The sequence below is a fragment of the Akebia trifoliata genome, chromosome 8 (assembly GCF_017979445.1).
Source record: "Akebia trifoliata isolate Shusen 1 chromosome 8, ASM1797944v1, whole genome shotgun sequence".
Taxonomy (NCBI): Eukaryota; Viridiplantae; Streptophyta; class Magnoliopsida; order Ranunculales; family Lardizabalaceae; genus Akebia; species Akebia trifoliata.
In genome coordinates, this window is record NC_141382.1 from 33,403,582 (window position 1) to 33,430,653 (window position 27,072).

The window sequence follows — 27,072 nt, forward strand, 5'->3', positions numbered from 1 at the left end:
AAGGTAAAGTGCTTCGCTGAGGGATGTCATTAAAAGCATTCGCTGGCAAAATTAACAAGACAGATTTATCATTTACAAGTGAACTTGAATGTTCGTCCACACAGAATAATAACCCAGAAGATACTGTCACTGCAAAGTTAAAGATCTCCAAGAAGTTGATTGCTAGTGTGGTAACAAAGTCAGAGATAGGGATATCCCATCCTGTCCATGCACCTATGGAAATAGTGCAAGATTTTTTTTTTTTTTTTTTTTTTTGAGATTACGCTATTAATCTGTCATATAAGCAAAAGCATGGAGAGGAAAAGAACTTGCAAATAGTGAAGCCTTACAAGATTTAAAAAAAAATCATACATTATATAAAAATATAGGGGAAAAAAACACATGAAAACCCAGTTTTAAAACCATGGATATAAGATTCAAAATGAATTAGCTATTACAATCTTCAGCGGTAAGTGCTGAACCCAACAAGGAAGAGACATGGCAGGAACTGAAAATAAAGAATAACCCACTTCAATCATGTTCTTTATGATAATGAACTATGGCTTCAAGGCTCTCTTTCTCAAACAGTCTCTTGTGCACACACCCCCCAAGGGGATAGATCTTCAACGAATATCCCATGAAAGAAGTAGAACTAACCTTTAGGAACAAACACGGATGGTCTTGGGATTACTGAGAGGAGATATTCTTTCTCATGATATTAGAAAACAAGTAGAGATGAAGAAACCTCTTTTAACAAATGTGATTTCTAAAGATAATTCCTCCTATATTGAGTTTGCTACAAAAGCTAAGTCACAGTTTTTTCTTCTTCAATGAATATCCTTGGTGTTTAAAGCTCATTTACAGTTGCAGAAAGAAATCTTACTATCAGATATGTAGAACCAGTCTGAACATACAGAAGGTATTGCACATGAAATACCTTCACTCATGCCAACTGTTCCACCAATTTAATCTCACTTATAGCCTTCACCATCGATAAATCTACCATGGCCCTGCCTTTCTTATTCTTGTTTCTGCTACCTGAAAATAGAAATTAGAATCAAACATATCCATAAAATATGAAGGCAAAACATAACAAATCTGTGGTGCAGGGAGTTGAGTGAGAGAAATAATCAAAGTCCTTATGCAATGAGGGGCAATTGTTTTCCTACTAATAATGTAGCTTAGCATCACCATTGCAAGAAAATTTCGAAGTAAACCAACTGCAGAAATCATTAAGACAGTAACCTCTATGTGCCACACAATTAGGTCAAGTATGCACTTCTCGGAAACATAAGCAAGAGATATGTAATGCTAAATCATAATGACATTAGCCTAAAGTCCCGATCGATCAAATATCGTGCAATACAGTATATAGTGGATTATATGTTTCGCGTACTTGGATTAGGGAACATGAAAAAATATATTTTATTTAACAATTTAGCCTAGAGTGTGCAAGTAATTAAAGTGATTGACTGGAAGAAAGAGGGTGAGGTATTATTGAAAAGATGGTGTGTGAATTTTGACTAGGCCCAGCGAGGTCTCCAGAGAGACCACAAAGATTCACAGTTATACAGATGGGAGTACTAGGACAAAAATATAAGAAATCAGGGAATCAGCTTAAAAGTCTAACGTCTGTGAATGGTATACTACCAGTCTGGTTTCATATTAACACACGTAAGGGGGAGTGGCACGTGACAAGACCAGTTTGGCTAGGTAACATAATGGAAATTTATCATACTGCAAATCTTGGAACGACAGTTCAACCCTGTCCTCGGGGAGTGGTGAGCAGTACAATACTTGAATCAATCAAATAACATAGCATGGGCGGAATTTCCCTTTGTTAGAAATCCATAGAAAACATTTTGGGACTCCAGAATTAATGCAACATGAAAAGGAGCTGTTTAAGCAAACAATTTTTCTAAGGTGAAAGAGTAAACATCCTGGAAGGTAGATGAATTATACCCTTGAATAAGAGCAGATTTTGTTTTTGATAGGTCAAGATAAATTATTGAAAGAAAAGAAAGGCAAAGCAGGGTGAGAGGCCTACCTTCAAGACAAAACAAGTAACTACAGATCAGACCTTAAGACTTACAAAGTGCTTCCATCTAAAGCGAAAATCCTCAAAAAAAAAAACACAACATAAAAACAAACAAAGAAAAAACTTCTAAAATCAGCACACAATTTAGATAAATAAAACCCATGACACCAAATATGATCTCTTGCAGCGAGTGATCCTTTCCATAAAAAACTTTTGAATTCCTATCCTTCCAAATACCCCAACACACCGCAAAAGGGGTAATAGACCATAACATCCTCTCCTTAAACCCGGCGGATTTGAGTTTCAAGAGTAAGATAAGGAGATCAAGGAAATAGTGAAACAACATGAAAAATGGAAAAGGGAAAAGACATGACTCCTAGTGAACGAAACCAAAGGACAATGAATGAACAGATGGTTAACCAATAACCCACTACTTCGAAAAATATAACAATAATCAACTGAGGTATGCCCCTGGCTGTACCAATGCATTTCTTGTATCATTTGAGTAAACATAATTGAACAGTGAACACTCAATGACTATTAAGAGAAAGACCTAACTCAACTTATTTGATGACGATATCTTCAAATATTACAAAAAGAACTTGGCAAGTGCCATCCACCTTGCCATCACCCTGAGTAATTGATATGTCAGATATTATCACTTTGATATTTCCTATTTCTTAATACTTCTCTTCGATGTATCCTACTACTTTAAGTTTCTTGAAAAAAGTAATATCAATTATCACCGACATGCACCTAATAAACATAATTACAGAAGCTATTTATCAAATTTTGGGATGGTTGCGACATGGTCCTCTACCAATAATTCTAAAAATACTCACTTTTTAAAACTGAAGCAATATGACAAAGGAAAATTTTGAAAAAATAACAAATAGGAAACATAATAACCTAAGATAACGAAATCAAACACGGATGATTAGTGGAAGGTGTACCTTAAATAGGCATGAAAGTTTTTTCTTTTTCCCCCAAGGCACAAGTCTGTTGTCAGTCCAAAGCTTCATTCTGCTCCAGTTTTGAGAGATTTCACATCTATATATTTTGGCATGAATGTACTCCATCTTACCAATTGCTTTGTCAACCAACGATTTCCTCCTTAATCACAGCATTAGCAATATTTGCCCTACATTTTCTTCTTTTGGCATTGATTTGACGCACGGATTCTGCAACTATGACATGGAACTTGGGAGCCACCTTACTTGATGAGGAAATATTAAGACCCGCCATCTTAAGAGCTTGTGTGACATGTTTCTGAGCCTTTCGATAGTGGTCAGTACAGAGAGATGGTACAGTAGTTCTTAGTATTGGCTTCCCACAATGAACAGGTCCTGTCTGTGCACTGCACAAAAATAGTCATTCAATCGCTAAAAAAAAGTCAGCAAAAAATAAAATTTTATTATTGTTTTTTTAGAAAGGTAAAATTATTAATGGTTTCATAAGGTCATTAATGATACTGCCATGATTTTGCCAGCTTCAGCAAGACTAAAATGCTTTCAAACTTCGATCACAGTACGGAAGCTTGAAAAACACTAGTTACAAAGAAGCTGCAAAATTTCTCGGAGATTGTTGGATGTTTAGAAAAAAATTTAGAGGGTAACATCTAGTTGCAGTGTAAGGACATCCGGAAAAGAACACACTTGAATCAATATAAGACAGGGCTTTAGCCAGAATAGAAAGGAGGATTCGTTCAGTCAACCCCAAATTTTTTGGAATAAGAATCAGATAATGATGAATACGTATAAGATCTTTATAATATATATATGGGGCATGTTCGGCACCCTACGTGTTTTGTCCTACATGGGTTAGAAGTTTTGGAATGGGCTGATTTTTGGTGAGGATGATCTCTACGGTAAGGAGATCATCCTCGCCAATAATCAGCTCATTTTGAAACTTCTAACCCCATCAAAAATGGTTTACAAAAAATGGACGGTCCACGATTCTTCAACTTGTAAACATGGAGCTAGAAGTTTCAGAATGGGCTGATTTTTGGTGAGAATGATCTTCTCACCATAGATATCATTCTCACCAAAAATCAGCCCATTCCAAAACTTCTAACCCATGTAAGACAAAACACGTAGGGCAAATAGTAGGGTGCCGAATATTTTCCCATATATACATATATTGTGACTTAAAGTGTCGTCTAAAACAGGTTTTTTTATTTATTCAAAACAATTTTCTAAAATAAATATAATAAAAAAAAGTTTCCAAGAAATCCAACCGAATATCGCCATTGGTTTGAGTCCATTTTTCGTGATAGTTTATGTGGGTTGCAGAAGAAAATTTGAGAATTTGTGATGCTAACTAGGAGTTTTGTAACAAGTTTAGTTGTATAATACAAAAATTGGTTTTGCCTTCATTCAACAATCAATTGTTTCACGAGTTTATCTGCAAAAAAAGGTATTTCCATAATGCATGCCAATATAGCATTTTCTGAGAACGGATTCATGTTATAGAGTGCAAGCATGTGTGACATATAGTGCAAACATGGGTTCTAGTATGTTATAATTATAAAATGAAAGGATTGGAGCTTTATGTACAAAAATGTTAAACCGACGGAAATACATTTCAATTAATAATTCTACTGCAAATCCAATTAAGCTAACAAACCTCGAAGGGGAAAGCAGATCAAATATCATAGCAATTGTTTATCCCTAGACATCTGATTCAGAATTATAGTTTCGTGCAGCTGGCAAGGTCGAATTCACACAATCATAAGGAACCAGAATCCACCAGTTAGTGGTCAAAATCCACTACTCACACAAGGTTCCCAACCCTAAAATAAAAACTTCTCATCCAACTAGTTAACTCGATTATAACAAGGTTACATTCCAATTCATAGATTTCTCCCTTCCAATTTTTTCTAACTCAAATCAAAGCAAAATAAGAAATTTCTAATGCAATTTTCCTATTCTGAACTGATCAAATAAAACTTCTAATTAAATTCAAGGCAGTGTTTTAAAACTTGGATTGAAGCAACAGTCTAATTGGGTCAGACCCGTTTTGTTATAAAATTAATCTGGTTCAGATAGAACCAAGGTTTTAAAAGAACTGTGGGTTTTCATAAAACCAATCGATTTTTTCCACTGTTCTAAAACACAAAATTTTGACGCTTTCTCTATTCACTATAAAAAAAAATTTGGGAAAAATATAATTTTATCATAGAAACATAAATAATCAAACCCTAACAATATATATTTAACGTTATATTTAGGGCATGTTTGATAGCAGAGAAAATATTGCCTGGAAAATCATTTGTCAAGCAAATCATTTTCTACTGTTTGAGCACATCATGGAATATTTTGCAGAAAATCATTTTTATTGTTTGAATTGCATTTAAAAAAACAACAAAAAGCATTATTTTAATTTGTCTTTTGTGCTAACTATGTAAAAAAATCATTTTTGTGAAATTTTTTGAAATAATCTCTTTTATAAAATAGGATAAAAAATTACTTCTAATAGACAAGCTTTGAGAGTATGTACAATATTTAAGGGTACTTGGGCTCAACTTTTTTTACATTCAAAACCATGATCAGATACTTTCGAGTTGTAGAGGACAAAATTTTATTAACTTTGAAAAGATAAACTCCAAAAAAACAAGTTACTTTTCACCGTTGGATTTTACGTTTAAATTTGGGAGTTATGTAATAGTCCATTTTCAAAACCTTGGATCAAGCACAAAGGAAACTGTTTTTTGAATTTTTTTATACGATTTTTTTTATGAAATCTAGAGGGCTGTCGTGCTGGATTGCCAATGTCGTTATCCATTTGAGCAAAACAACCCTTAGTAAGGCTTAAATCTTTACTAAGTTAGTAAGCAAAATGTTTCTCATGAAAGGTGTCTACATTATACCACTCATTCAAAGTTCAAACAATGTAGTATTTGTTTAAAACATGTAAAAAATAAGTTCAATGAGCACTCAGTAGTTCACAACCACTATAACTCTTCAATTAGTAGTTGCTACACACTAAACTACTTGCTAGGCTTGTATAATATCCTATTTTAAAGCTTAATCTAATAAATAAAGAAAATGAGAAAGCAATTGGATTTGTCATGATTGCTTGCTAATCGATTTCCGAGGGGGGTGAGAATTGGATTTGCCTATGATTGTGGAAAATCATCCGTGCACACAAATCGATTTCCCCGTAATTTATTTTTTTTATTTGTTGCGTCAAACATGTAAAAATGCCCTTTCGCCACGGCAAATCGTTTTCAACCGAATTTTCCTTGCAATCAAAAGTACCCTTAATGAAAACAAAAGAAAATAAGTAGGGTAAAAAGTATACACAGTTTTAAATTTTCTAATAGATCAATCCAACAAAATTGATCTAGAGCCTGACCAGTCCAGGGGCTTCATTGTCTGCATGCAATCTGGGAGGTTGTAACATAAGGGTGATAATATAATGATTTGCTTTAAAACTTGCTTAAAGGCAAGAAATGTTGATGCCACACAACTTAGGCAACTACGTCTGCCTGCGTTTGGTTTGACCAAAGACACATGACTTTAAATGTTACATGGTAATCCAAACTCATCATATTTAGAGTTCATCTGCATTTTAAAACTCAAGGAATATATATATTTTTCATGGTATAGGGTTAGTGATTAGCAAATGAAGTTGGGCTCAAGGGGGTCTGAACCTAGGACATGGGAACAAACCCAAGGAATATATAAGAACTCTTATAAGAGTTCAAACCTATAGTCATCCTCCTGACTGCCAACAACCATCATGGTTGACCACTTCTCTAAGTCATCTAAATAATGGGAAGTAAAGCTAAACAATTGTGGAACATAGCTCTTATAGCTAAAAAGAATTTTGGGCCAGCTGAATTTTTTCAACCTTTTTTAAAATACAAAATTCTGAAAATTTCTCTTTTCAACATAAGATTTTGGGAGATAAAATATAATTTTTCTAACGGGAAAGATACTAAATAATCCAACCCTAATAATACCTATTTAATGTCAATTTTTATGAAAATAAAAGAAAACAATTTAGGTAAATTTTCTAATAAATTACTCCAGCCAAATTGAACTACAGTCCGACTGGTCTAAGGACTTCTTTGCATGCATGTAATCTGAAGTCATGGCATCTTTAGTGTTCCACTGCATTTTGGAACTCAAGTAGGGAATATATTAGAACTCTTATAGTAGTCCACTCCTAATAATCATCCTCCTGACCACCAACCACCATCAATGTCAAACAATTCTCAAAGACATCAAAAGGATGGAAAGTAAAGTTGGATAATTGTGGAACACAATTCTTATCTCTAACAAAAAATTTGGAAATTTTGACTTCAGTATATTGTTACTAAAAATTTAAATTTGCTCTTTTCACAATAAGATTTTCAGAAAGATATTATCTTTTCATCAATGAGAAGATACTTTAATAATCAAACCCTAATTTTACCAATTAAAAGTCAAATATTTTTGTAAAAATAGATGGAAATAATGTAGGTAAAAAAATGATACAGCATCATAATCATCAAAACTTTACCCCAAAGATCTAGTGTCGGCTATAGGTAAAAATTATACACGGGTTCAAAATTCTGCAATAAATCGGTCTGACCAATTTTATTACAAAACTTTCGATCAGATCATCAATTTGGTTCTTGAAACATTGATACAAAGAGAATCTGAATAAAATAAATAAATCCTAATTCCTCAGGTAAGGGTCCATCAATCTGATATTTGGGCTTGAGACCACTGTAGAACAGGATTAGGGTTACAAAATAAACAAACAACAGATAGAATAAATTTCAACCAAAATAAAGGCAATTCGTATCGTGGAATGAAAAAGAATGGACAAAGTGATCAAAATTAATAAGAATCCAAAATAAACCTCTTGATGATTTTTTTTTGAGAAGTATAATACATTGATCAAAGAGGGGATTTAATATTTGACTTAAGAGCATGCCTTGCTCATACCTCTTGATGATATATGTGCAAGCCTTGTAAAGCTTCTGCTTAGTGTCCGAAAGAATGTGCGAATGGCAGTATGTAGTAAGCGCCATTGGCTTCAACTTGCAACCAGCGAAAGCGCATTCTGTGTTCTTTCCGTCACAACTACCATTCTCACCAAACCCAAACCCTAATCTGCTATTGTTATTGTTCTCACCAGTCCCTTCGATAACACCGTTTACATTTACGCCTCCATTCCCCGTCTCTCCCTCTTCTTCGAACGGACTCATACCGTACTTCCAGTAATACTCTCTGTGTTTAACCCTAAGATCCTCCATTAACGCCCAGTAATGATCTCTGTAGAATTTCTCGAGTTGCTTGAGTCGGAGAGATCGGCGTCGAATCACTTGCTCCCGAGTAAGGAACTTTGAGTTTTGGAGGATTGAGTCCTCTTTGGCGCCATCAATGGTGAGAGGGGATATCGCAGTCACCTCGGTTTCCATGACATTAAGTTCGAAATTAGGGTTAGGATTTCTAGCTTCGGCGTCGCTGCTTATACTAGGGTTTTGGGAAGGAAGCTTGGTGGTAGTGGTGGGTCGGTGTTTGTTAGTAGAAGAACCCATCATCAATCATCATTCATCATTCATCGACAAGAACAAGAGTGGTGCACTGAACGTTAAGTGGCAACTGGCAAGTGAGCGAGCGGACACATGATTTTAAAACTCGGTTTCGCACCTTCACGTTCACGTTAAGTGGCAACCATGGTTTTTCGGTTTTTAAATTCGGTTTCACGTCTCCTCTCGTCTCGTTCAGCCGCGATACCGAGTTAACTCGGAACGACACGTCTCGTCTTGTTGGAGTTGTCTCGTTCGTCGTTGAGACAATGGTTTTTAACTATTTAAAAATTCTGAAAAAAAAATCATGATTGATTTTTACTATAAAAAAAAAAATGAAGTTAAAAAAATATATAATTAAAAAAAAAAATCATAATATACCTATAAAAATAATTAAATATTTACATTATTACGTATGTTTCATTATCATTTCACAAGTGCATCAAACTTATTTTTCAAACATAACATTTAAAGAGCACCAAACTTACCATAAAAAATATCATCAAATAATTTATGCTAGAACACCAATCCATTTGAACTTTCTCGAAATAACATATAGGTACTACCAAACTTTCAAATGAATCATTCCAAAATTCTATGTAAACTTAAGAAAACATTGAATCGTTAAGAATCAATCAAAGCACTAATTATAATTCGATAAAATGCAAATGCATGATAACAAGTAGGTTCATACATGCAAAAATAAATTAATATAACACTCAATTTGATTTTAAGGTAATTCAAATCCAAGGTAAACAGTAACTAAAAAGGACTTGTAAAAATAGCAATCATAGAAGCAAAATGCCACAATGACATGAGTTGAAATTTGCACCGATATCTAATAGTGCATGTAACCCACTCACCTACAAAAGATAATTTTAAATCACATATATAAAATATAATCACATAAAAGTAATTTTAAATTAACGTATTATTCTTATTCCCCATAGTACGGATGAGATCGATAGTCTCCAAGAAAAAAAAAAAAAAAAAAAAAAGTAAAAGAGTCAGTTGTGATGTCGCTCATGTTAGTATGACTATACTTCAATTGTTTCTAAATTGAGCTTGTTTGTCTATGGTATGAATAAAAACGTTCATACCCATATATACTAGTAAGTTAACCATAACCATAATAAAAATCACCATGTCCAAACTCAACACCATAGTTATTGGATGCGTTATTATCGTTTATACCCGTCTCTTGAGGATATCCATAATGATCATAACCTTTATCACTACCACCATAATATTGAGCATGAGTTTCAACATCATCATCACTACGAAACTTTATCAATATAGCTAATCTTTCACGTTTCTTATCAAATGGCCTAGCACCATGGTCGGAATCTTATATCGTGATCACATTATTAGGTTTACTAGCATCTCATGCTTTATTTTGTGTCTCTTCACCACCTCCATCATCATCATCATTACCATTATTCGGAGATGAAGATCTACTCATATCTCTCTCGAGTTGGGTATCAATCTCCCTATCCAATCAAGACAAGTTATTATTATCTATCAAAGGATCTTCCGTCTCTCTCAACCACCGATCTAATACGTCATCATACTCAAATATGAAATCTAAATTAATAGGATTGTAATAACTATCTTCTGATCTACCGTTCATGATATTGTGAGCTCGTAATCTCATGTTATAATGTGCAAACGCCAAATTCTCTAACTTTTCTATTTTGAGCTTATTACGAAAACAAGTGTGGATTAGAGTAAAGGTACTTCAATTTCTTTCATAGCCTGAAGACGAGTAAGCCTGACTCAAAACTTTAATCGTTATTTTCTGTGGTCAAATGCATCATAACCATAATTATACCACTAATCAACTGATAAGAAGAAAAGAAAAATGTTAAATACTTTAGATAGGGATAAAATCTAGAATGTTCAAAAATCAAACACCAATTTAAATGTCATTTGACTTAATTCTCTTCTAATCAACTCAAAATCCAGGGTCTAAGATCATAAGTGGACTTTTACTAACATGTCTCTTAATTATCATGATTAGTTAGACTCAGAGGTATATAAAAGACCTTCAAAGCCAATTTGATGAGGGATAAAAAAGGTCATTTTATATTATTTTCTTGGAAACTTTAGGATTTAGGACAAAACTATCCCCAAATGTCTCTTAAAATCCTATAAATATGACTCATATCAAAGGTAAAGAGAAGCTCAAGTAATCCAAAATTATATCTAACTCTCTCTTCAAAGCTCTCAAGCCTTCCATTCTTCTTAAATTTCTCCCAATTTCCATAGAAGCAAAAAATCCAAAAAGACCAAGGTGGGGCCAAAAAATATTCCCTTTCTAATCCCCCTTACTCTCACCTTTCCTCTATTTATTTTAAGTAATTTTCTCTACTTTATAAGTTTACTTTCTAACTTAATAATGAAGATTTACACCTCCTAATGTCAAGGCTTGGGGGTAAAGAGTAAGGTAATCTCCCATTATAAGTTCGTAATAAGCTCTTTGAGAGCATTTACATTTCATAGGATTAGAGATCCTTACATCATTTACTTCCATTCAATTTAAATTCTTAGATTACTTGTATTTACTTTCATTTACTTTTTAAACAATTTAAATTTTTAGAATAATTTTCATTTATTTTGCTTACTTGATGGCAATAGAGCTAGAGAGTAAATCATTTTTTAAGGTAATCTTTTCTTTCTAAGTCCATCACACGCATACATTCTCATGCACACACTCACATTTAAAAATGATATAAGAAAGGATGTAGGTTCATATGGACTTATATCTACCATTTAAAGCCAACAAAAAGATTATCTTCACATGGATAACCTCTCATATATAAGGTCTTAACTCTTTCATGGTCTTATTCAAGTCATGAACATTGTCTATAGGTCAAACCAATATAGAAAAGCTCCCAAGGGAGAACATAGGATAGATTTGAAGCTTTGATAATCAAAATTGTGGAATCCAAGTGGATTTTCATCAAAGTCCCAAGCTCCAAAAAAAAAAAAAAATCCAACAAGCATACACTTTGGTGTACGACTTACTCATTGTCTCAATTTCTCTAGTTTGTAAGCTAGACTATAGCTAATTTTCTCTTTAACTTCTATCATCTTCTCTACTATCAAAAAACCTAAAAAAAGAGTTTTAAGACTTAATTTAATGGTCATATTGATAACCATTAATGGATGAGAGGGACAAGGTGCCTAACACCTTCCTTGTTTTTCCTCTTCATCCTTTAAACTTTACTATCTTTCCTATCCCCCCTTTAAATAATAATATCCCTCCAATTTTATTATCTTTTCTCTTAACCCTTTTTCAATAATATCCTTCTAACTTTATTATCTTTCCTCCAATTTTATTATTTTTCATCTTTTACCCCCTGAACATAAACTAAGGTGAATTTGGACTTATGTGACAATCCACATGGCTCAAATAAAAGGTTTGATCCAAGCTCAACATAGTTATGGGATGCATATTATTGGAGGGGAAGAAGAGAAACTGCAATATATAAAATTGAAGGGCATACTTGGAATGAGGGGCAGAAGAAGATAAACAATAAAGTTGGAAAGGTATTCTTGAAAAAAAAAAAAAAAGAATAAAATTGAAAATTTTTCTCGAGATTCACAATAAGATTAAATTACAACCCTCTTTATGAGGGGGGCATAAAAAAGGAGTCAATTGTCATGTTATATATATACTAGAGTTCGCATGTGCTTATGACACGAGCATCCTCTTTGGAGATTATAAGGGGTAAAAGAGGAAAAATAATCAAACTAGGGGAATATTATTAAACAATTGTTGAGGTTGAAGGGGTAAAAAAGGAAAGATAGTAAAGTTAAAGGGGTATTATTGAAAAGGGAAGGGAGTGAGAGGAGGATGAGAGTAAAGAAATAAAGTTTAAGGGGGGAGGAAAACAATAAAGTGGGCCACTATGGATGATGGGACGTTTATCTCCCACAAATGGGACCTATTGTTGTGTTTTCTTTTATACTAGATAAATTCCTTCAATTTTGCGAGACTCCACATCCATCAATGAAACCTAAAGGACTCATATGAAAATCCAGATCACACCAAAAATTTGATCTCCTTGAAATAGATAGTATCAATGATTTAAGCTTCTGTAGCCTCTGATTCCTTATGGAATGGAATAGTTGTTATCCGACAGAGATCAATGGAGTAGAAATTTTGTGAACAATGGAGAATCATACATGTTTGTAGATGGAAAGACATTATTTGCCCTTACCTATAGCATGATCATCCTTTTTGGGGTTTAAGGGGTGAAAAAAGATAAATAATAAATTTAGAAGGGTATTATAGGAAATAGGGAAAAGTATCCCGCCAAAGTAAGAGCTAAAATTGGGAACTCATACCAGGAATTCTTACTTAATGTAGACACGGGATTTCGCCATTACGATGACCACATCTATAATGGTTTGGAGTCGCCACCATTCATTTTTGTAAGTGGGTGTGAATGGTCACCCGATGTGCATTTCTTTTAGTATTTGGTGACTCTCGATGGATAAAGTGATCAATTTATTTCGGGTAAGCGGCTCGGTTGGAGAAAAGGGAAGGTGTTAGGCACCCTTTTATCCCCACTAGATAGTGGTAACCTCAACTCAACTCGGTCATTTTGATTAAAAAAATACAAAAACGATGTGCCACGTGTTGTGCATTTGTACCCTAGATAGGGATTCATTTTCGGCTTGATCATAGGGTCATTCCATTGATGGAAATGACCCTTATAGACCTTTAGCCTTGGGGTCCATTCATCCTAAAAAATAAAATGAAGGGGAGAGGGTGATAGAAGAGGGAGGAGGAGAGGGTGTAGAAGAGAGAGGGGGGGATTGCCTTGAACCCACCTTGTATCTTCTTTCTTCTTTTCTTCTTCTTGAGTCCTTAGTATTTTATGAAAATACAATTCTTGTATGGTTGAAAGAGTAGAGAAGAGATGATGAGAGAGATGAGTGGAGTATAATATTTTTTTTTGTATATGAGACTTGAGGAGGATTGGTGATGGTTGTTAGTAGTGAGAGTTGGAGATAATTTGGTAGTGAAAGTTGGGGGACCATTTTTGGGAAGAGGAGGAGGATATTTATAGATGTTGATAAGTTATTTTAGGGATATAATGGGGTGAAGTGAAGAAAAAGGGTAGAATGGTTATGAGTTTGAGAGAGAAGTGGGTGTAATTTAGAGGAGATTGGAGGGTATTTAGGGAAGGGGGGTTAAATGGGTGAGTTTTGACCCAAATGGTTTGGATCCTACCCAACCCATTTGGGTGGAGTGTTTGGTGAGGTGAGTTTAAGATGGTGGTTGTGATTAAATGGTATTTGATTTAAGAGAATGGAGGATTTAAAGAGGTGGTTGATGATATTTTGGGAGGGTGAAGGAGATGATGCCATGTGTTAAAGTGGGTGGAAATGAAGGGTTGGGATAGGTTGATGGGAGAGGTTGAGTGTTTGACTTGAGAGGATGGTGTAGGTTTAGGTTGTAGATGTAAGTTTTGTAGGGAATGATGAGGGTAGATTAGGGGAGGTATAGGTTAGGGGTGTGGGTAGATGTGTTTGATTTGAGAGAAAAGGTGATGGGTTGGTGTGTGGGTAGATGGGATTTAAAGCAAATTAATGAGGTAGGTAGTTGGGTGAGGGAGGTGAGATGGGGTGATGACATGTGTCATCTTTTGATGATAAAAGAGTAATTGGTTGATGTGGGTTGTGGTTTATGGGTTAGGGTTGTGGGTTGGATAATGAATTGGATATGATTAATGATTTGTGGGCTTTGTAGTGTTGGGCTTGGGTTTTAGAAATGGTTTTGGGTTTTAGGGATTGGTTGAGGGTTGTTTTGAAATGGATTTTGAGGGTATAGGTTGGTTTTAGATTTTAGGTGATGTGAGATTGATTTTAGGCTAGGGGTAAGATGAGAAATCGATTTAGGAAAGTGTTGAGGGCTTGTGGGCCTTAGGTGGGCCTATGGTTTTTGCGGATTCGGAGGCGGAGCGGTGGTAGTAGAGAAGGGGTAGGCATCTCAAGTCTCACCTTTTTAATTTTTTAATTTTTTAAGATTTTTGCAATCATTAGTTTGATAAAAATGCCACGTGTTGGGAATGGGCTTTTTAGGTCCGTTGGCAAAATTTATCGAAAGTTTGGCGTTTTTAATTTTTGAAAGCGGAGCGGTGGATATTGGGAAAGCGTAAGGTAGGCCGAGTCCTTTTGGTGGGCCTCCTAAACCATTGAGAGGTCTTAGGGGCCTCGGTTTGGTAAAAATGTCACTTTTCAATGACTTGGGCCCTTAAGGCCCGTTGGCCCATTTATTTGAAAAATCGATATTTTTGGGCCCTTTCGAGAAGTGGCCCGTTCAAATTGAGGTGTCTACAGCTGCCCTTCTTTGCAGGAATTGCGTGCAAAGAACTGCAAAGAATAGACTAAACCCCTATTTGTACGGGCCAAAAAAAATCTGTAAAAACACGATCTCAAATTATCGATTGTATTGAAGATTTTTGTGGAAAATGGCTACTCAAGCACGGGGTCTGACAGAGTTTTGCCTTATTAATTCATTGATCTCGATGGCGCGGAGCTCGTGTGAGATCTTTGATTTGATGAAAATTTGATGATTTTTGAAATCCGACTATTTCTTCAATCGTGTTTTTGACAAATCGGAGTTGAGTGCAACTCGAAAGGTTTTTGAAATTCTTTTGATTTTTTTGATTTTTTTGATTTTTTTGATTTATTTATTTATTTATTTATTTATTTATTTATTTCCTCTTCATTGCCTTCTTTTGTTGATCTTGCTCTGTTTCTATCATAAGCTAACCCTCTCAATTCATGCATTATCCCTTGATACCTTTGATCCTTTCAATGGTGCAAGCACTGAGGTTGTTAGCAGTCGCCCCAAATCCAAGAGAGAGTTTTGCAGTTGGAGCCGAGTCGACCAAGATCTGAAGGCGGAAGGACTACATAATCTGGGTCACCTCCATTTAGAACACATTTAGTGCAACAATATCAACAGGAGCATAAGCTGCGAACGAGCCTATTGCATCGGTGCTACTCTCTTGTAATATCAACATGTTGTTCTGACTGGAATTTGGAGTATTAACTCGCAGTAGAGAAACACAGTTACCAGGATCTCTGTCATTAGTAATATGTGTCATTTCTTGAACAACACCACCATTAAAAAGAATGTCCCACTCACTTTTAAAGTTCTCATCGCGAAGGAAATTGAAAACTCTCTTTGGTGGGACTGGAAGCCAGAAAGAAGTAGCTGCACTTAGCACAATACCAGGAGGCCTGCCGGGATCATCCATGCTTTTTCCAATCATGGCCCTTATATCTTCAGCGCCACTTCCCGATAATGTTGTCCATGTGTGAGCAGTAGAAGCACTTACACCAGAACAAAAACTCATCACCCTTCTCTCAGCTAACTTCAACATACTCTTTCGCCCTTCTTGACTTGTGATCATACCAACATCTACAGCGGGCATGTTACTAGCCATAACACTTGCAAGGCGTTCACATTGTCGATCTAGGGTAGCAACCCAACGCTTTGTGCCAAACCCAAGGCTGGAGTTAACCAGTATTTTATATATACTATGAACTGCTTTATCATCCACTTCTACGTGTTCGACCCATATAACCTTGGAGTAACCATTTGACATTTCTTGGATTTAAACAACCTGATGGCCTTCTTCGACATCTCGATATCGGGCTAGGACGCAAATGATCCGAGGAAACTTCGACCACCACCCAAATTCCCTTAGCATGTTGTTTACAATACCTTACAAAGAAACTCTCTCGAGTCGGAACAAGAGGTGAAGGGACTTGAAATTCTGCTGTCATCACTTGAAGAGCTCCATTATAGTTTTCTGCTAGTCTGTTGATACGACCTCAAGAGTTGTTGCTTTTGAAACAATGTTAGAAAACACGGTGGACCACTGATTCACATCCATAAGGATCTCAACAAGGTTAATGTGATTCATGATAACAACGGTCGTTTCTCGAGAAGCTTCTGATTTCAATCAAAATGGTTTTGACCCAACTCCCCTCGGGAATGTTCACCCGTACTCATCTTCACTTAGAATCTCATAAGCATGATCAAGGCTATGCATCCATAAGGGTTTCCCTAGTTGGGTCATTCTTATAAACTCTTCCATTGCTACAACTGCGAGTTTGATGATCAATTGTTTATCTACCTCAGTAGACTCGGAGAGTGATCTCAGGAGGAGCTTGCTTGGGGTCCCTGTTTCGATGCCTTCGCGTCTTGTCTAGTGAGTCGTAATGTTTTGGACGTTAGAAAAGTGATGATGACTCATGCTGCCCGGATCCGTGCTTTGGAGGAACGCCTTGACTCCTTTTTTCATGATGTTTGATCGACTGTGTTGTATTAACTCTTTTTGTATTTTCTTTTTATTACAAAATATGGAAAAATTAAATGCAAAGAAAATAGGTTTTGTAATTACTTGGCCTCAGGTGTATCAAATGCTTTGAAAACTTGAAGTTTGAATAAGTCCTAGAATCTTCATCATCGGCCAAAATAGTAGTTTTCTTTTTTTAAATTTTATGAAATATCTTTATCAAATGAGTATGATAAATTCAGAGTTTGTAAAATCTTTGGTTGCGACGATCTTGGTGTTTTTGCCAATCACAGAGGATATAAACGTCAATTGCTCTTTTGATTCCTTTAGAGTCATTCCCAGTGCCCTGGTATTTGAAGACTATTATCTGTTTGGGTCTCGGGATTTTGGAAAGATTTTGCCGTTCACAGTTTATACTCTTGCGGGCCAGGAGTTGTTGTTTTTTTTTTTTTTTTTTTTTTTGTTAACCTTTATTTTCCCTGATGCCAATTACGGTTTTCATCAGACCCGGTTTCCACATTTTTACCCATCGACGTCCTTTTTGGGATTTTCATCGTGCTGGTGGCTTTGATCTTGCCATAGTCTGATTCTTTTACTCATAGCGCCCTTTCAGGTTTTCACTATGCCCTTTCAGACCATACTTGTATTTTTCTAGATTTTTTATTACAATTCTGCTCGGAGTCTCTGTGTCTTTGTGGCTTGGTGACTTAAGTTGAGCTGCAAGATCGACGACTCTACTCTTGTAGTGGCACTTTTTCTTGAGTAATAGATCTAAATTCCCCTCCCGAGCTTGCTGACGACTATTCGTGGTTCGACAACTCAAGTTGAGCCGTGAGATCGACTACTCTACATTTCGAGTACTCTTTTTTTTTTTTTCGAATATCCGATCTGGATTCCCCTCTCAAGTCTTCCAACGACTAACAAGACTTTGAGGTCCGGACCAAGTTGCAAGATCATTGGTGCTGTCACTGTCATTATGTTGCCTTAGAACATTTCCTGATCAAAAAGGACTTTAAGTAGGACGAAACGTTGGCTTAGGCTTATGGTAGTAGAAGGTTACAAAAAGGTTAAGGTCTGGGTCTTAGTTTATCTCAAGTGGAATAAACATGGGGTTCGTCTATTTTTATTTCGAAAAAGTGATCTATGTCTCCTCCCAGCGTCTCTCGAACTTGTTTAGGCTGGAGATTTGGGTCGAGCCAAGATTAAGTGTTCGAGTTTTTGACTTTCTTGATTTTTTTTATATTTTTAGTCGTTCACAGTTTACTCTCATGCGGGCCAGGAGTACTTCTGATGCTTTTGATTTTCCTATTTCTTTTTTCTTTTTTTTTCGTTTTGTAGTTGTTGACTTGCCCCAGTCTCAGGTTAAGAAATGAACGTGATGGCTCAAAAGGGTTGACTAGGGTGTGATGGTTTATTTGGGATAGCAAAAATGCCTTTCGTCATCTCAGGGTCAAGTCTTAAGCGTAATATTTCTTAACAGTGTCAGCATTGATCGGTTGCAGGAAGACTTGTCCGTCCATTTCTGTGAGAATCAGAACTTCTCCCGTCATTACCTTCTGTACGATGAATGGTCCTTCATAGTTTGGTCTGAACTTTCCTCTGGCGTCTTCTTGAATTGGCAGAATCTTCTTTAAGACCAGGTCTCCTAGTGAGAAATCCCTAGGCTTAACTTTCTTGTTATAGGCGCGAGCTATTCGTCGTTGATAGATCTGTCCATGGCAAATGGCTGTAAGGCGTTTCTCTTCAATTAGATTCAACTGATCGAACCGAGCTTGAATCCATTCAGTTTCATCTAACTCTGCTTCTTTTAAGATTCGGAGGGAGGGAATCTCAACCTCTACGGGCAAGACTGCTTCCATTCCGTAGACCAATGAATACGGAGTTGCCCCCGTCGAAGTTCTGAACGAAGTTCGGTAGGCGTGTAGTGCAAAGGGCAACATGTCGTGCCAATCTTTGTATGTAACTGCCATCTTCTCGATTATTTTCTTGATGTTCTTGTTGGCTGCCTCGACTGCTCCATTCATCTTAGGTCTGTAGGGTACAGAGTTGTGATGGGTGATCTGGAAGTCTTCGCACATTTTGATCATATCTTTGTTCTTGAAGTTCTTGGCATTATCAGTTACCAATCCACTTGGAAGTCCATACCGGCAAATGATGTTGTTCTTGACAAACTTCATGACGTTGCTCTTAGTAACATTGGCGTATGATGCAGCTTCTACCCATTTTGTGAAGTAATCGATAGCAACAAGGATGAAACGATGCCCATTTGTAGCTTTTGGCGAGATCTGCCCAATGACGTCCATGCCCCAGAGTGAGAAGGGCCAAGGAGTAGTCATATTATGTAGTTCTGAAGGTGGGGCATTGATCTTGTTGGCATATATTTGGCATAGATGGCATTTGCGGACATGCTGATAGCAGTCACTTTCCATTGTTGACCAATAGTATCTCATCCTCATGATCTTCTTAGCAAGCATATGACCATTCATGTGAGGTCCGCAGACTCCCCCATGTACAGTCTCAATTAGTCGTTTCGCTTCTGTTTCTGCCACACACCTAAGTAAGATCTCATGGTGCGACTTCTTGTACAGAATACCGTTGCTCAAGAAAAATTGTCCTGCTAGCCTCTGAATGGTCCTTCTATCATTTGGCGTTGCGTCTGAGGGGAGTGTTCGATCTTCAAGATATGCCTTGATGTCAGAATACCATGTCTTTTCTTCAGATTCTTTTACTTCAACGGGTAAGCAATAGGCTGGCTCATCTTGAATTCCAATCTCAATAGGGTCGATGATTAAGTCTTCCGAGATGTTGATCATAGAGGCCAGTGTAGCTAGTGCATCTACAAACTGATTCTTAGCTCTCGGCATGTACGTGAATGAAATCCTATCGAAGCGTGAGCTTAGTTCTTCCAGATACTCGTGGTAAGGGACCAGTCTTTGCTCTCGGGTCTTCCATTCTCCAGTCGTCTGATAGATTACCAAGCTTGAATCTCCGAAAACATCGATTTCATCTACCTTGAGATCCAGTGCTGCCTTCTACCCTGCTATGCATGCTTCATATTCAGCCTCATTGTTGGAACATTGAAATTTTAGTCTGATTGCGATTGGCACGTGGGATCCACCTGGCTTGATCAGAACTGCCCCTATTCCGTTTCCTTTCTGATTGGCTGCTCCGTCGAAGTACATTTTCCAGCCTGGTTCATCATTATCGTCTTCAACCTCAGTGATCAGTATGGCTTTGTCAGGAAAGTTCGTCTTTAATGGCTCGTAGTCAGGCAACGGGTGCTCGGCTAGGTGGTCGGCGATTGCTTGCCCTTTGATGGCTTTTTGAGTGACATAGGTGATGTCAAACTCAAATAACAATAGTTGCCATTTTGTAGTGCGACCTGTTAATGCTGGTTTCTCGAAAAGATACTTCAGGGGGTCCATTCTAGCAATAAGCATAGTTGAGTAACTCAGCAAATAGTGACGTAATCGTTGAGATGCCCAGACTAATGCGCAACAAGTCTTCTCAAGCGTTGAATATTTTACTTCGTATTCGGTAAATTTCTTGCTGAGATAGTAGATGGCCTGTTCTTTCCGTCCTGATTCATCGTGTTGTCCTAGCACGCACCCCATTGACGTTTCTTGCACCGAGATGTACATCAGCAAAGGTCGCCCTAGAGTAGGAGGGACTAGGACTGATGGATTGAGCAGATATTGCTTAATCTTGTCGAACTCTTCCTGACAGTCCTTGTTCCATTTCTTCGGTGTGTCTTTCCTGAGTAGTTTGAAGACTGGCTCACAGATAGGCGTAAGTTGTGCAATGAAACGGCTAATATACTGTATTCTTCCCAAGAATGCCCGAACATCTCTCTCTGAAACGGGTGCTTTCATCTCGAGGATATATACTTGTTTTGCCGGATCTATCTCGATGCCTCTTCTGATGACGATGAAACCCAGTAGTTTGCCCGATGTTGCCCCGAATACACATTTTACAGGATTTAGCCTTAACTGTATTCCTCAGCCTGTCGAACAACTTCTTTAGATTTACCAGATGATCTTCTTCAATGCTGGATTTAGCAATCATGTCGTCTACGTAGACTTCCCATTCCTTGTGGATCATATCGTGGAATAGTGCGGCGGTCATTGCCCGTTGGTAAGTCGCCCCTGCGTTCTTCAGCCCGAATGGCATGACTTTGTAGTGGTGGTTATAGCCTGAAAAGCCGTCCATGAACGAGAACATGTGCCATGTCCCTGCTGTACTATCGACTAGAGTGTCGATGTGTGGAAGTGAAAAATCATCCTAGGACTGGCCTTGTTTAGGTCCCGATAGTCAACACACATGCGTACCTTCCCATCTTTCTTGGGTACTGGACGACATTAGCCAGAGAGTCCATTCTGGCTTTAATCTTCTCAATTTCTGCTTAATCGGCTTACTTTCGGAGGCAATTGGTAGCTTGTGCACGACAAGATCTGTGTCCAATCCCGGCATATCCCTGTACGATCATGCGAAGACATCTTGATAATCTTGTAAGAGTTTGATCATTTCTTCCTTCCTTTGTTGTGACGTTATAAGGCTCCGATCTTGACAATTCGTGGGTCCTCTTCGTACCAAGATTAATTGAATCTGTATCCTCAATGTTTTGGTTGAACACCTTTCTCGTGACGTTCTACCAGTCTTTAATTTCTTTAGGCGGATACGCCATTTCGTCTTCAACTCTTCTTCAATCCCCATGAGGTCAAGTCGAGTTCAGATCGAAATCATACTCATCCCTTTCAAATTCTATTTTATCTGGGTACTCATTCGATTGAGACATATCCCTTGAAAACTCTTTTTTTGACTTTTGGAAAATATCTATTTTTTTGTAATTTTGAAATTTTTTTATTTTTTTGACTTTTGAGAAATTTTGATTTTTTTACTTTTTGAGGAATATTTATTTTTTTTTACTTTTCGAATACCTGAAATAAGAAGAACAATCATGCGAATTCGTTAATAAGGATAGGGGAGCCCTCAAAATAGTCTTTACCCGAGGACGATGGCTTGTTATGATCCTCGGGCAAACTAGATTCGTTTAACGGGTGTTTTTTTTAGAGCCTCAACAGCCTCAAGAGTCATGGGAATTCCTCCCAATTGTTCAGAACTTCCCCTTCTCTGAGGGGCCGGATGAGATGTGAAAGTGATTCGGGAATTCCTCCCAATTGTTCAGAACTTCCCCTTCTCTGAGGGGCCGGATGAGATGTGAAAGTGATTCGTTGGATGATTTGGTTGGCGGTTCGGAGATAACCATGATCTCTGATTTTTGTCAGATTGGGGCATAGTCCCTCCCAGCTTGGTGGGATGACGACTGATGCCCAGTCGATGCCAGTGGGGAGTGATGGTGATTTTTTCTCGCAGCTTGTAGTGATTTCCACTTGGGTGGATTCTAGAGTGGTCTCTGGTGGACTTTCATCGAAATCCCCATTGAAAGAAGAACATCAATGCCTTCTATGAAGGATGATTGGGACTCGACAACTGAGTCTTCTAGAAAGTGCAGTGGTGCGATATTTACCATTTTTGCCCTTTTTGCCCGTGGTGGTTCTGATAAGTTGTCGGGTCTGGCATGAGATTTTGAGAAGCTAACGCTAATGTGAGGGACTCGGCCGAGGTTCCAGACATTCGATTCTCGATTTTGCTTTCTTGCTAGTCGAAGTTCTTTCTTTTTTTCGTTCATTTCTGTTATATCCTTCTTTGTGGGCCTGAACCCCAAACCAAAATAAGGAGTATGTTTGCTTGCTTCGACTGGTGTAGCTCTTCCTCTTCCCCCTGGTCCCAACCCTTGCTTGGGTCGGTAACCTCCCCTTTTCATAACCCGACCGATCATAAGGTTCGCTCTTGATAGCTTTGCCCTTACCTTCTCCTTCCCCTTCTCGATGTAGTTAACAGCCGCAAATTGGTACGAATGGTAGAGTGCATTGTCCTTCGTCATCTCTATGTCAATGAATGGCACGTCCGGAGCTCTGCCAGCCGGGATCAAGTTCTCTGCCAAAACAGATATCATCTTCTGTCCCATAATGAATTTGACTCTCTGGTGTAAAGAAGAAGGTACAGCCCCTGCTATGTGGATCCATGGCCTGTCCAGTAGTAGATTGAAGGTTGTTGGTATCTCCATGACCTCAAATGTTACTCCAAAGGTGTATGGGCCTATTGTGATAGGTAAAACTACCTCCCCCAAGGAGTCTCTTCTTGAACTGTTAAAGCCTCGGACAACCTTGTTGTTGGGCTTGACGTGTGACCAATCGGCGTTCAGCTTTCGAAAGGTCTCAAGTGGACAAACGTTAAGCGCTGAGCCGTTGTCAATCAGCACCCTAGCAACCATCATGCCCTTGCATATGACCATAATGTTTAGTGGCTCGACGTGCCCCGTTCCTTCAGGTGTAAACTCATTTTTCGTGAAAATAATAGGATTGGGGGCCATGATCTGGTCGACTATTTGCTCTAACTGCGCCGGTGTCGTGGTCAAAGGTACATGTGATCCCCCTAGGACTTTCAACAATGCCTCTTGGTGCTCTTTCGATTTTTGTATTAGTCCTAGGATGCTGACTTGTGCTGGCTGCTTGTTCAATCTGTCTACTATGTTATGCTCTCTCTTGAGGATGAGCTTAATAAAGTCTGTGGCTTCTTTGTCTGTCACTTTCGCCTTCTCTTCCATTTTGTCCTCCTTATACAGTTTACCCTTTCCCTTTGCTTTTATTTTTTCGTCATCTGTCACCTCTTTTGTAGTCTCTTTTGCTTTTTCCCTGATGTTCACCCCATTTCCTGACAGTTTCTGGCACTTTCCTGCCCGGGTTATACGGCCGATATCAGCCACCATTGCTTTCTTCATTGTTTCGACCCCGTTGGTCGTGGTGATAGTGGTCTCATAGCTCCAAGGGATTGCCTGATCGGAGCTATAGGGGAATGATTTAGGTGAGTGTATGGTTATGGGGGGTGGATCGGGTTTCATATTGAGAATAAGAGGTGGTGGTGATGACTTGGATGTAGTGATAATAGGAGTTGGTGGAGTCGATGAAATGTATGAATGACGAGTGGTGGACGTGGAGATGAAGTGTACGGTATATGGAGGGGGGGGGTCGAGTTGATCCTTGGGAATATGGTGGTGTGTAGGGTATAACAAGGGGGGTCAGGTCAATTTGACGATGGGGTGATCCGTAAGGTATGACTAAAGGTGGTCGGGTGTAGTATCTTGATGGGTGGGATGGATGGTGAGGTTGGCCATTCTGAGGGGGAAACTCGAATTCTGCGATGAATCTGCATAGTGGTTGACTGTGTTAACCGTTAACGTCCTTGATTCGTTTGTGAAGTGTACCCTGATTTTTGTCCGATAGGTGCTATCAGATCCGAGGGATTGAAGTCGAGTTCTCCACAAATGACATTTACCCTATGCCCACTCCCCTCTCCATTGTGAGTAGGTAGGGGATTTTGATTGATATTCTGTTGTTGGGGTGGGTTGGTAGGTCCATCTAGGATGAGAGCCTTTTTATCGATCAGGTTCTGTACTTGATGCTTGAGCTGCCAGCATTGATCTGTGGAGTGCACTGGTGCACCCATGTGGAATTCACAGAGCAAGTTAGGGTTGTACCCTGGCCCTTTCACAGCCTCAGGATTTGATGGACGTTTTACCAGATATTCTCCTCTGAGTAAGAGTGGCAGTAATTCTGATAGTGTCATGGGCAATCTAGTAAATACTCTATTTACCCTGTTAGGTCGTGCCTGCTGGTTTTGCCCATACTGTGGTGCTGGTTGTGCTTGCAGAGGAACTGTCTGAAAGGGGTTCTGCGGTGCTGGAGCCCAAGCAGCTCGAGGTACTGGCGCCCAAGGGACTTGTGGTGCCTGCGGCCTCTGAACTGGTGCCTAAATGAAAAGAGGTTGGCTGGGTTGTACATTGTTGACTTGAGTTTCCTCTTTCTTTTTGACAAAAGGCACGAACTTCTTTTGTGCCGATGTCCCTGCCGCTGCACTTAGGGCTATGAAGTCAAATATTAAACCAGTCCTGATCCCGTCCTCGACCCGGTCTGCCACTTGAACTAAATTTGAGAAGGTGCCTATGGTGTGTCCAACTAGATGAGTATAGAAGGCATGCCCTAGTGTTGAGATGAACGTGGTGTTCATCTCTTGTTCAGTCATTGCAGGCCTCACTTGTGAAGCAGACTCCCGCCATCTCTGGGCGTACTCTTTTACTGTTCCCTTTGCTTTCTAGTCATCTTGGCCATATCATTTCGATCCAGACCTACATCTGTGTTGAACCGATAATTATGCCAGAACATTTCAGCCAAGTCTTGCCAACTTTTGATAAGGCGTATGGTCCAATCCGGAAAACCATTGAGTGCAGGCCCTGTCAAGCTTCTTTGAAACAACTGCACCAGTAGCCTGTCATCCTCGCCGTATTGGCACATGGATCCGCAGTATAGTTTTAGATGTGACAGAGGACACCCCACCCCATTGTACTTCTCAAATTCCGGACATTTGAATTTGGCCGGCAACTGTGCATTAGGATAAAAGCAAAGGTCCCTGAATCTTGTCCCTCCTAAAGTATTTGCACCCTTCATTCGTCTCATTTCTTCTTGGAGAGACTCTATCTGCTGGGCCATTTTGTTATCAGTGGCATTTTTGGCCTCAGGCACCCTGAAGTCACTCATCATCTGGGATTACCACCGGGGGTGGTTGATTCTGTGGGATGTAAAGTGAGGGTCCTGATACATTGGCACTGTAGGAGGTGGTGGGGTGGTCTGTTGATCTGGTCGTGTCTGTTCAAGGGGTTCCGGATTTGATCCAGATGCTTGGTGCTGAGCGGCTTGTGCTTGTAGGAAGTTAGTATTACTAAAAACAGCATCAACATTTTGTTCTTGTCTTTTCGTTGTTTCTATGAGCTTCGCTATCATTGCATTAGCTTCGGCAAGTTCACTTGTCGCAGGTTGTGGGTCCTCTGAGTTGCTCATAGTTGATGTAAATCGAAGGAAATACGGAGGCTTCTCAGGGTGTTTGTACTTCTTTCGTTTGGCCACCTTTGGGTACAGAAGACCAAGCATTACTATCTTGTTTACAAAAAGAAAAATGCCTGACATTTTATTAGGTCGGGTAAAAGTTATTTATTTTAAAGCGAACGAGTTTTAATGAAAGAGTTCTTTGGTTTGGAGCCGACATTAACGCGAAGTTGGCATTAACACGGGACTAGTAAAATATTTTAAAAAAGAATTACATCAACACAGAGTTGGCATCGACACGGAGTCGGGAAAACATTTTGAAAAATGTAGTTTCATCAGCACGGAGCTGGCATCGACACAGAGTCGGGAAAAAATTTTTGAAAAAGAAATTTCATCAGCACGGAGCTGGTATCGACACGAAGTCGGTAAAATTTAAAAACGATTTCATCAGCACGGAACTGGCATCGACACGGAGTCGGTAAAGCATTTTGAAAAAGTGAAATTTCATCAGCACGGAGCTGGCATTGACACGGAGTCGGTGAAGCATTTTGAAAAAGAAATTTCATCAGCACGGAGCTGGCATCGACACGGAGTCGATAAAGCATTTTGAAAAAGTGAAATTTCATTAGCACGGAGCTGGCATCGACACGGAGTCGGTGAAGTATTTTGAAAAAGAAATTTCATCAGCACGGAGCTGGCATCGACACGGAGTCGGTAAAAATTTTAAAAGATTTCATCAGCACGGGAGCTGGCATCGACACGGAGTCGGTAAAGTATTTTGAAAAAATAAAATTCATCAGCACGGAGCTGGCATCGACACGGAGTCGGTAAAATTTAAAAAAACGATTCCATCAGCACGTAGCTGGCATCGACACGGAGTCGGTAAAGTATTTTGAAAAAATGAAATTTCATCCGCACGGAGCTGGCATCGACACGGAGTCGGTAAAATTTAAAAACGATTCCATCAGCACGGAGCTGGCATCGACACAGAGTCGGTAAAGTATTTTGAAAAAATGAAATTTCATCATCACGGAGCTGGCATCGACACAGAGTCGGTATGGCATTTTGAAAAAGAAGATTACATTTGAATTTTGTATACCGACCCATTTAAACAATTCATTTATGCCATGATTATCCACAAAGAAACTGAAAGAAATTTCATTGAACTATGAAAATTATTTGACAAATAGGATTTTCATTGAATTACAACTTTCAAATAACCCTGTTTTACATTCTTTTACATGGACGCTTGGATTTGTTTTA

General features: G+C 38.5%; 1 protein-coding gene across 4 annotated transcripts; it reads right to left on the reverse strand.

The window, feature by feature from the left end:
• Positions 1-384: 384 nt before the first annotated feature.
• Positions 385-8,686, reverse strand: LOC147396563 (uncharacterized). Of its 4 annotated transcripts, XR_015180804.1 has the most exons (4): positions 7,957-8,686; positions 4,643-7,734; positions 2,971-3,374; positions 385-1,017 (listed from the first exon to the last, which is right to left on the reverse strand). XR_015180804.1 is itself a non-coding variant. In XM_086451413.1 (2 exons), the coding sequence occupies exons 1-2, from the start codon at positions 8,553-8,555 to the stop codon at positions 3,113-3,115; spliced, it is 861 nt and encodes a 286-aa protein (XP_086307539.1). In that variant the 5' UTR covers positions 8,556-8,677; the 3' UTR covers positions 385-3,112. The 4 variants fall into 4 exon arrangements, 1 of the variants encoding a protein (XP_086307539.1); XR_015180803.1 differs by lacking the exon at positions 4,643-7,734 and having other exon boundaries at positions 385-1,010; positions 7,957-8,677; XR_015180802.1 differs by lacking the exon at positions 4,643-7,734 and having other exon boundaries at positions 7,957-8,677.
• Positions 8,687-27,072: the final 18,386 nt, after the last annotated feature.

Excerpts from the sequence above, each read along its gene's own strand:
- LOC147396563 (XM_086451413.1), bottom strand. The coding sequence starts at position 8,555 with ATGATGGGTTCTTCTACTAACAAACACCGACCCACCACTACCACCAAG. Across the intron at positions 3,375-7,956 it reads TGCACATATATCATCAAGAG|TGCACAGACAGGACCTGTTC; the intron begins GTATGAGCAAGG and ends ATTTTTGTGCAG.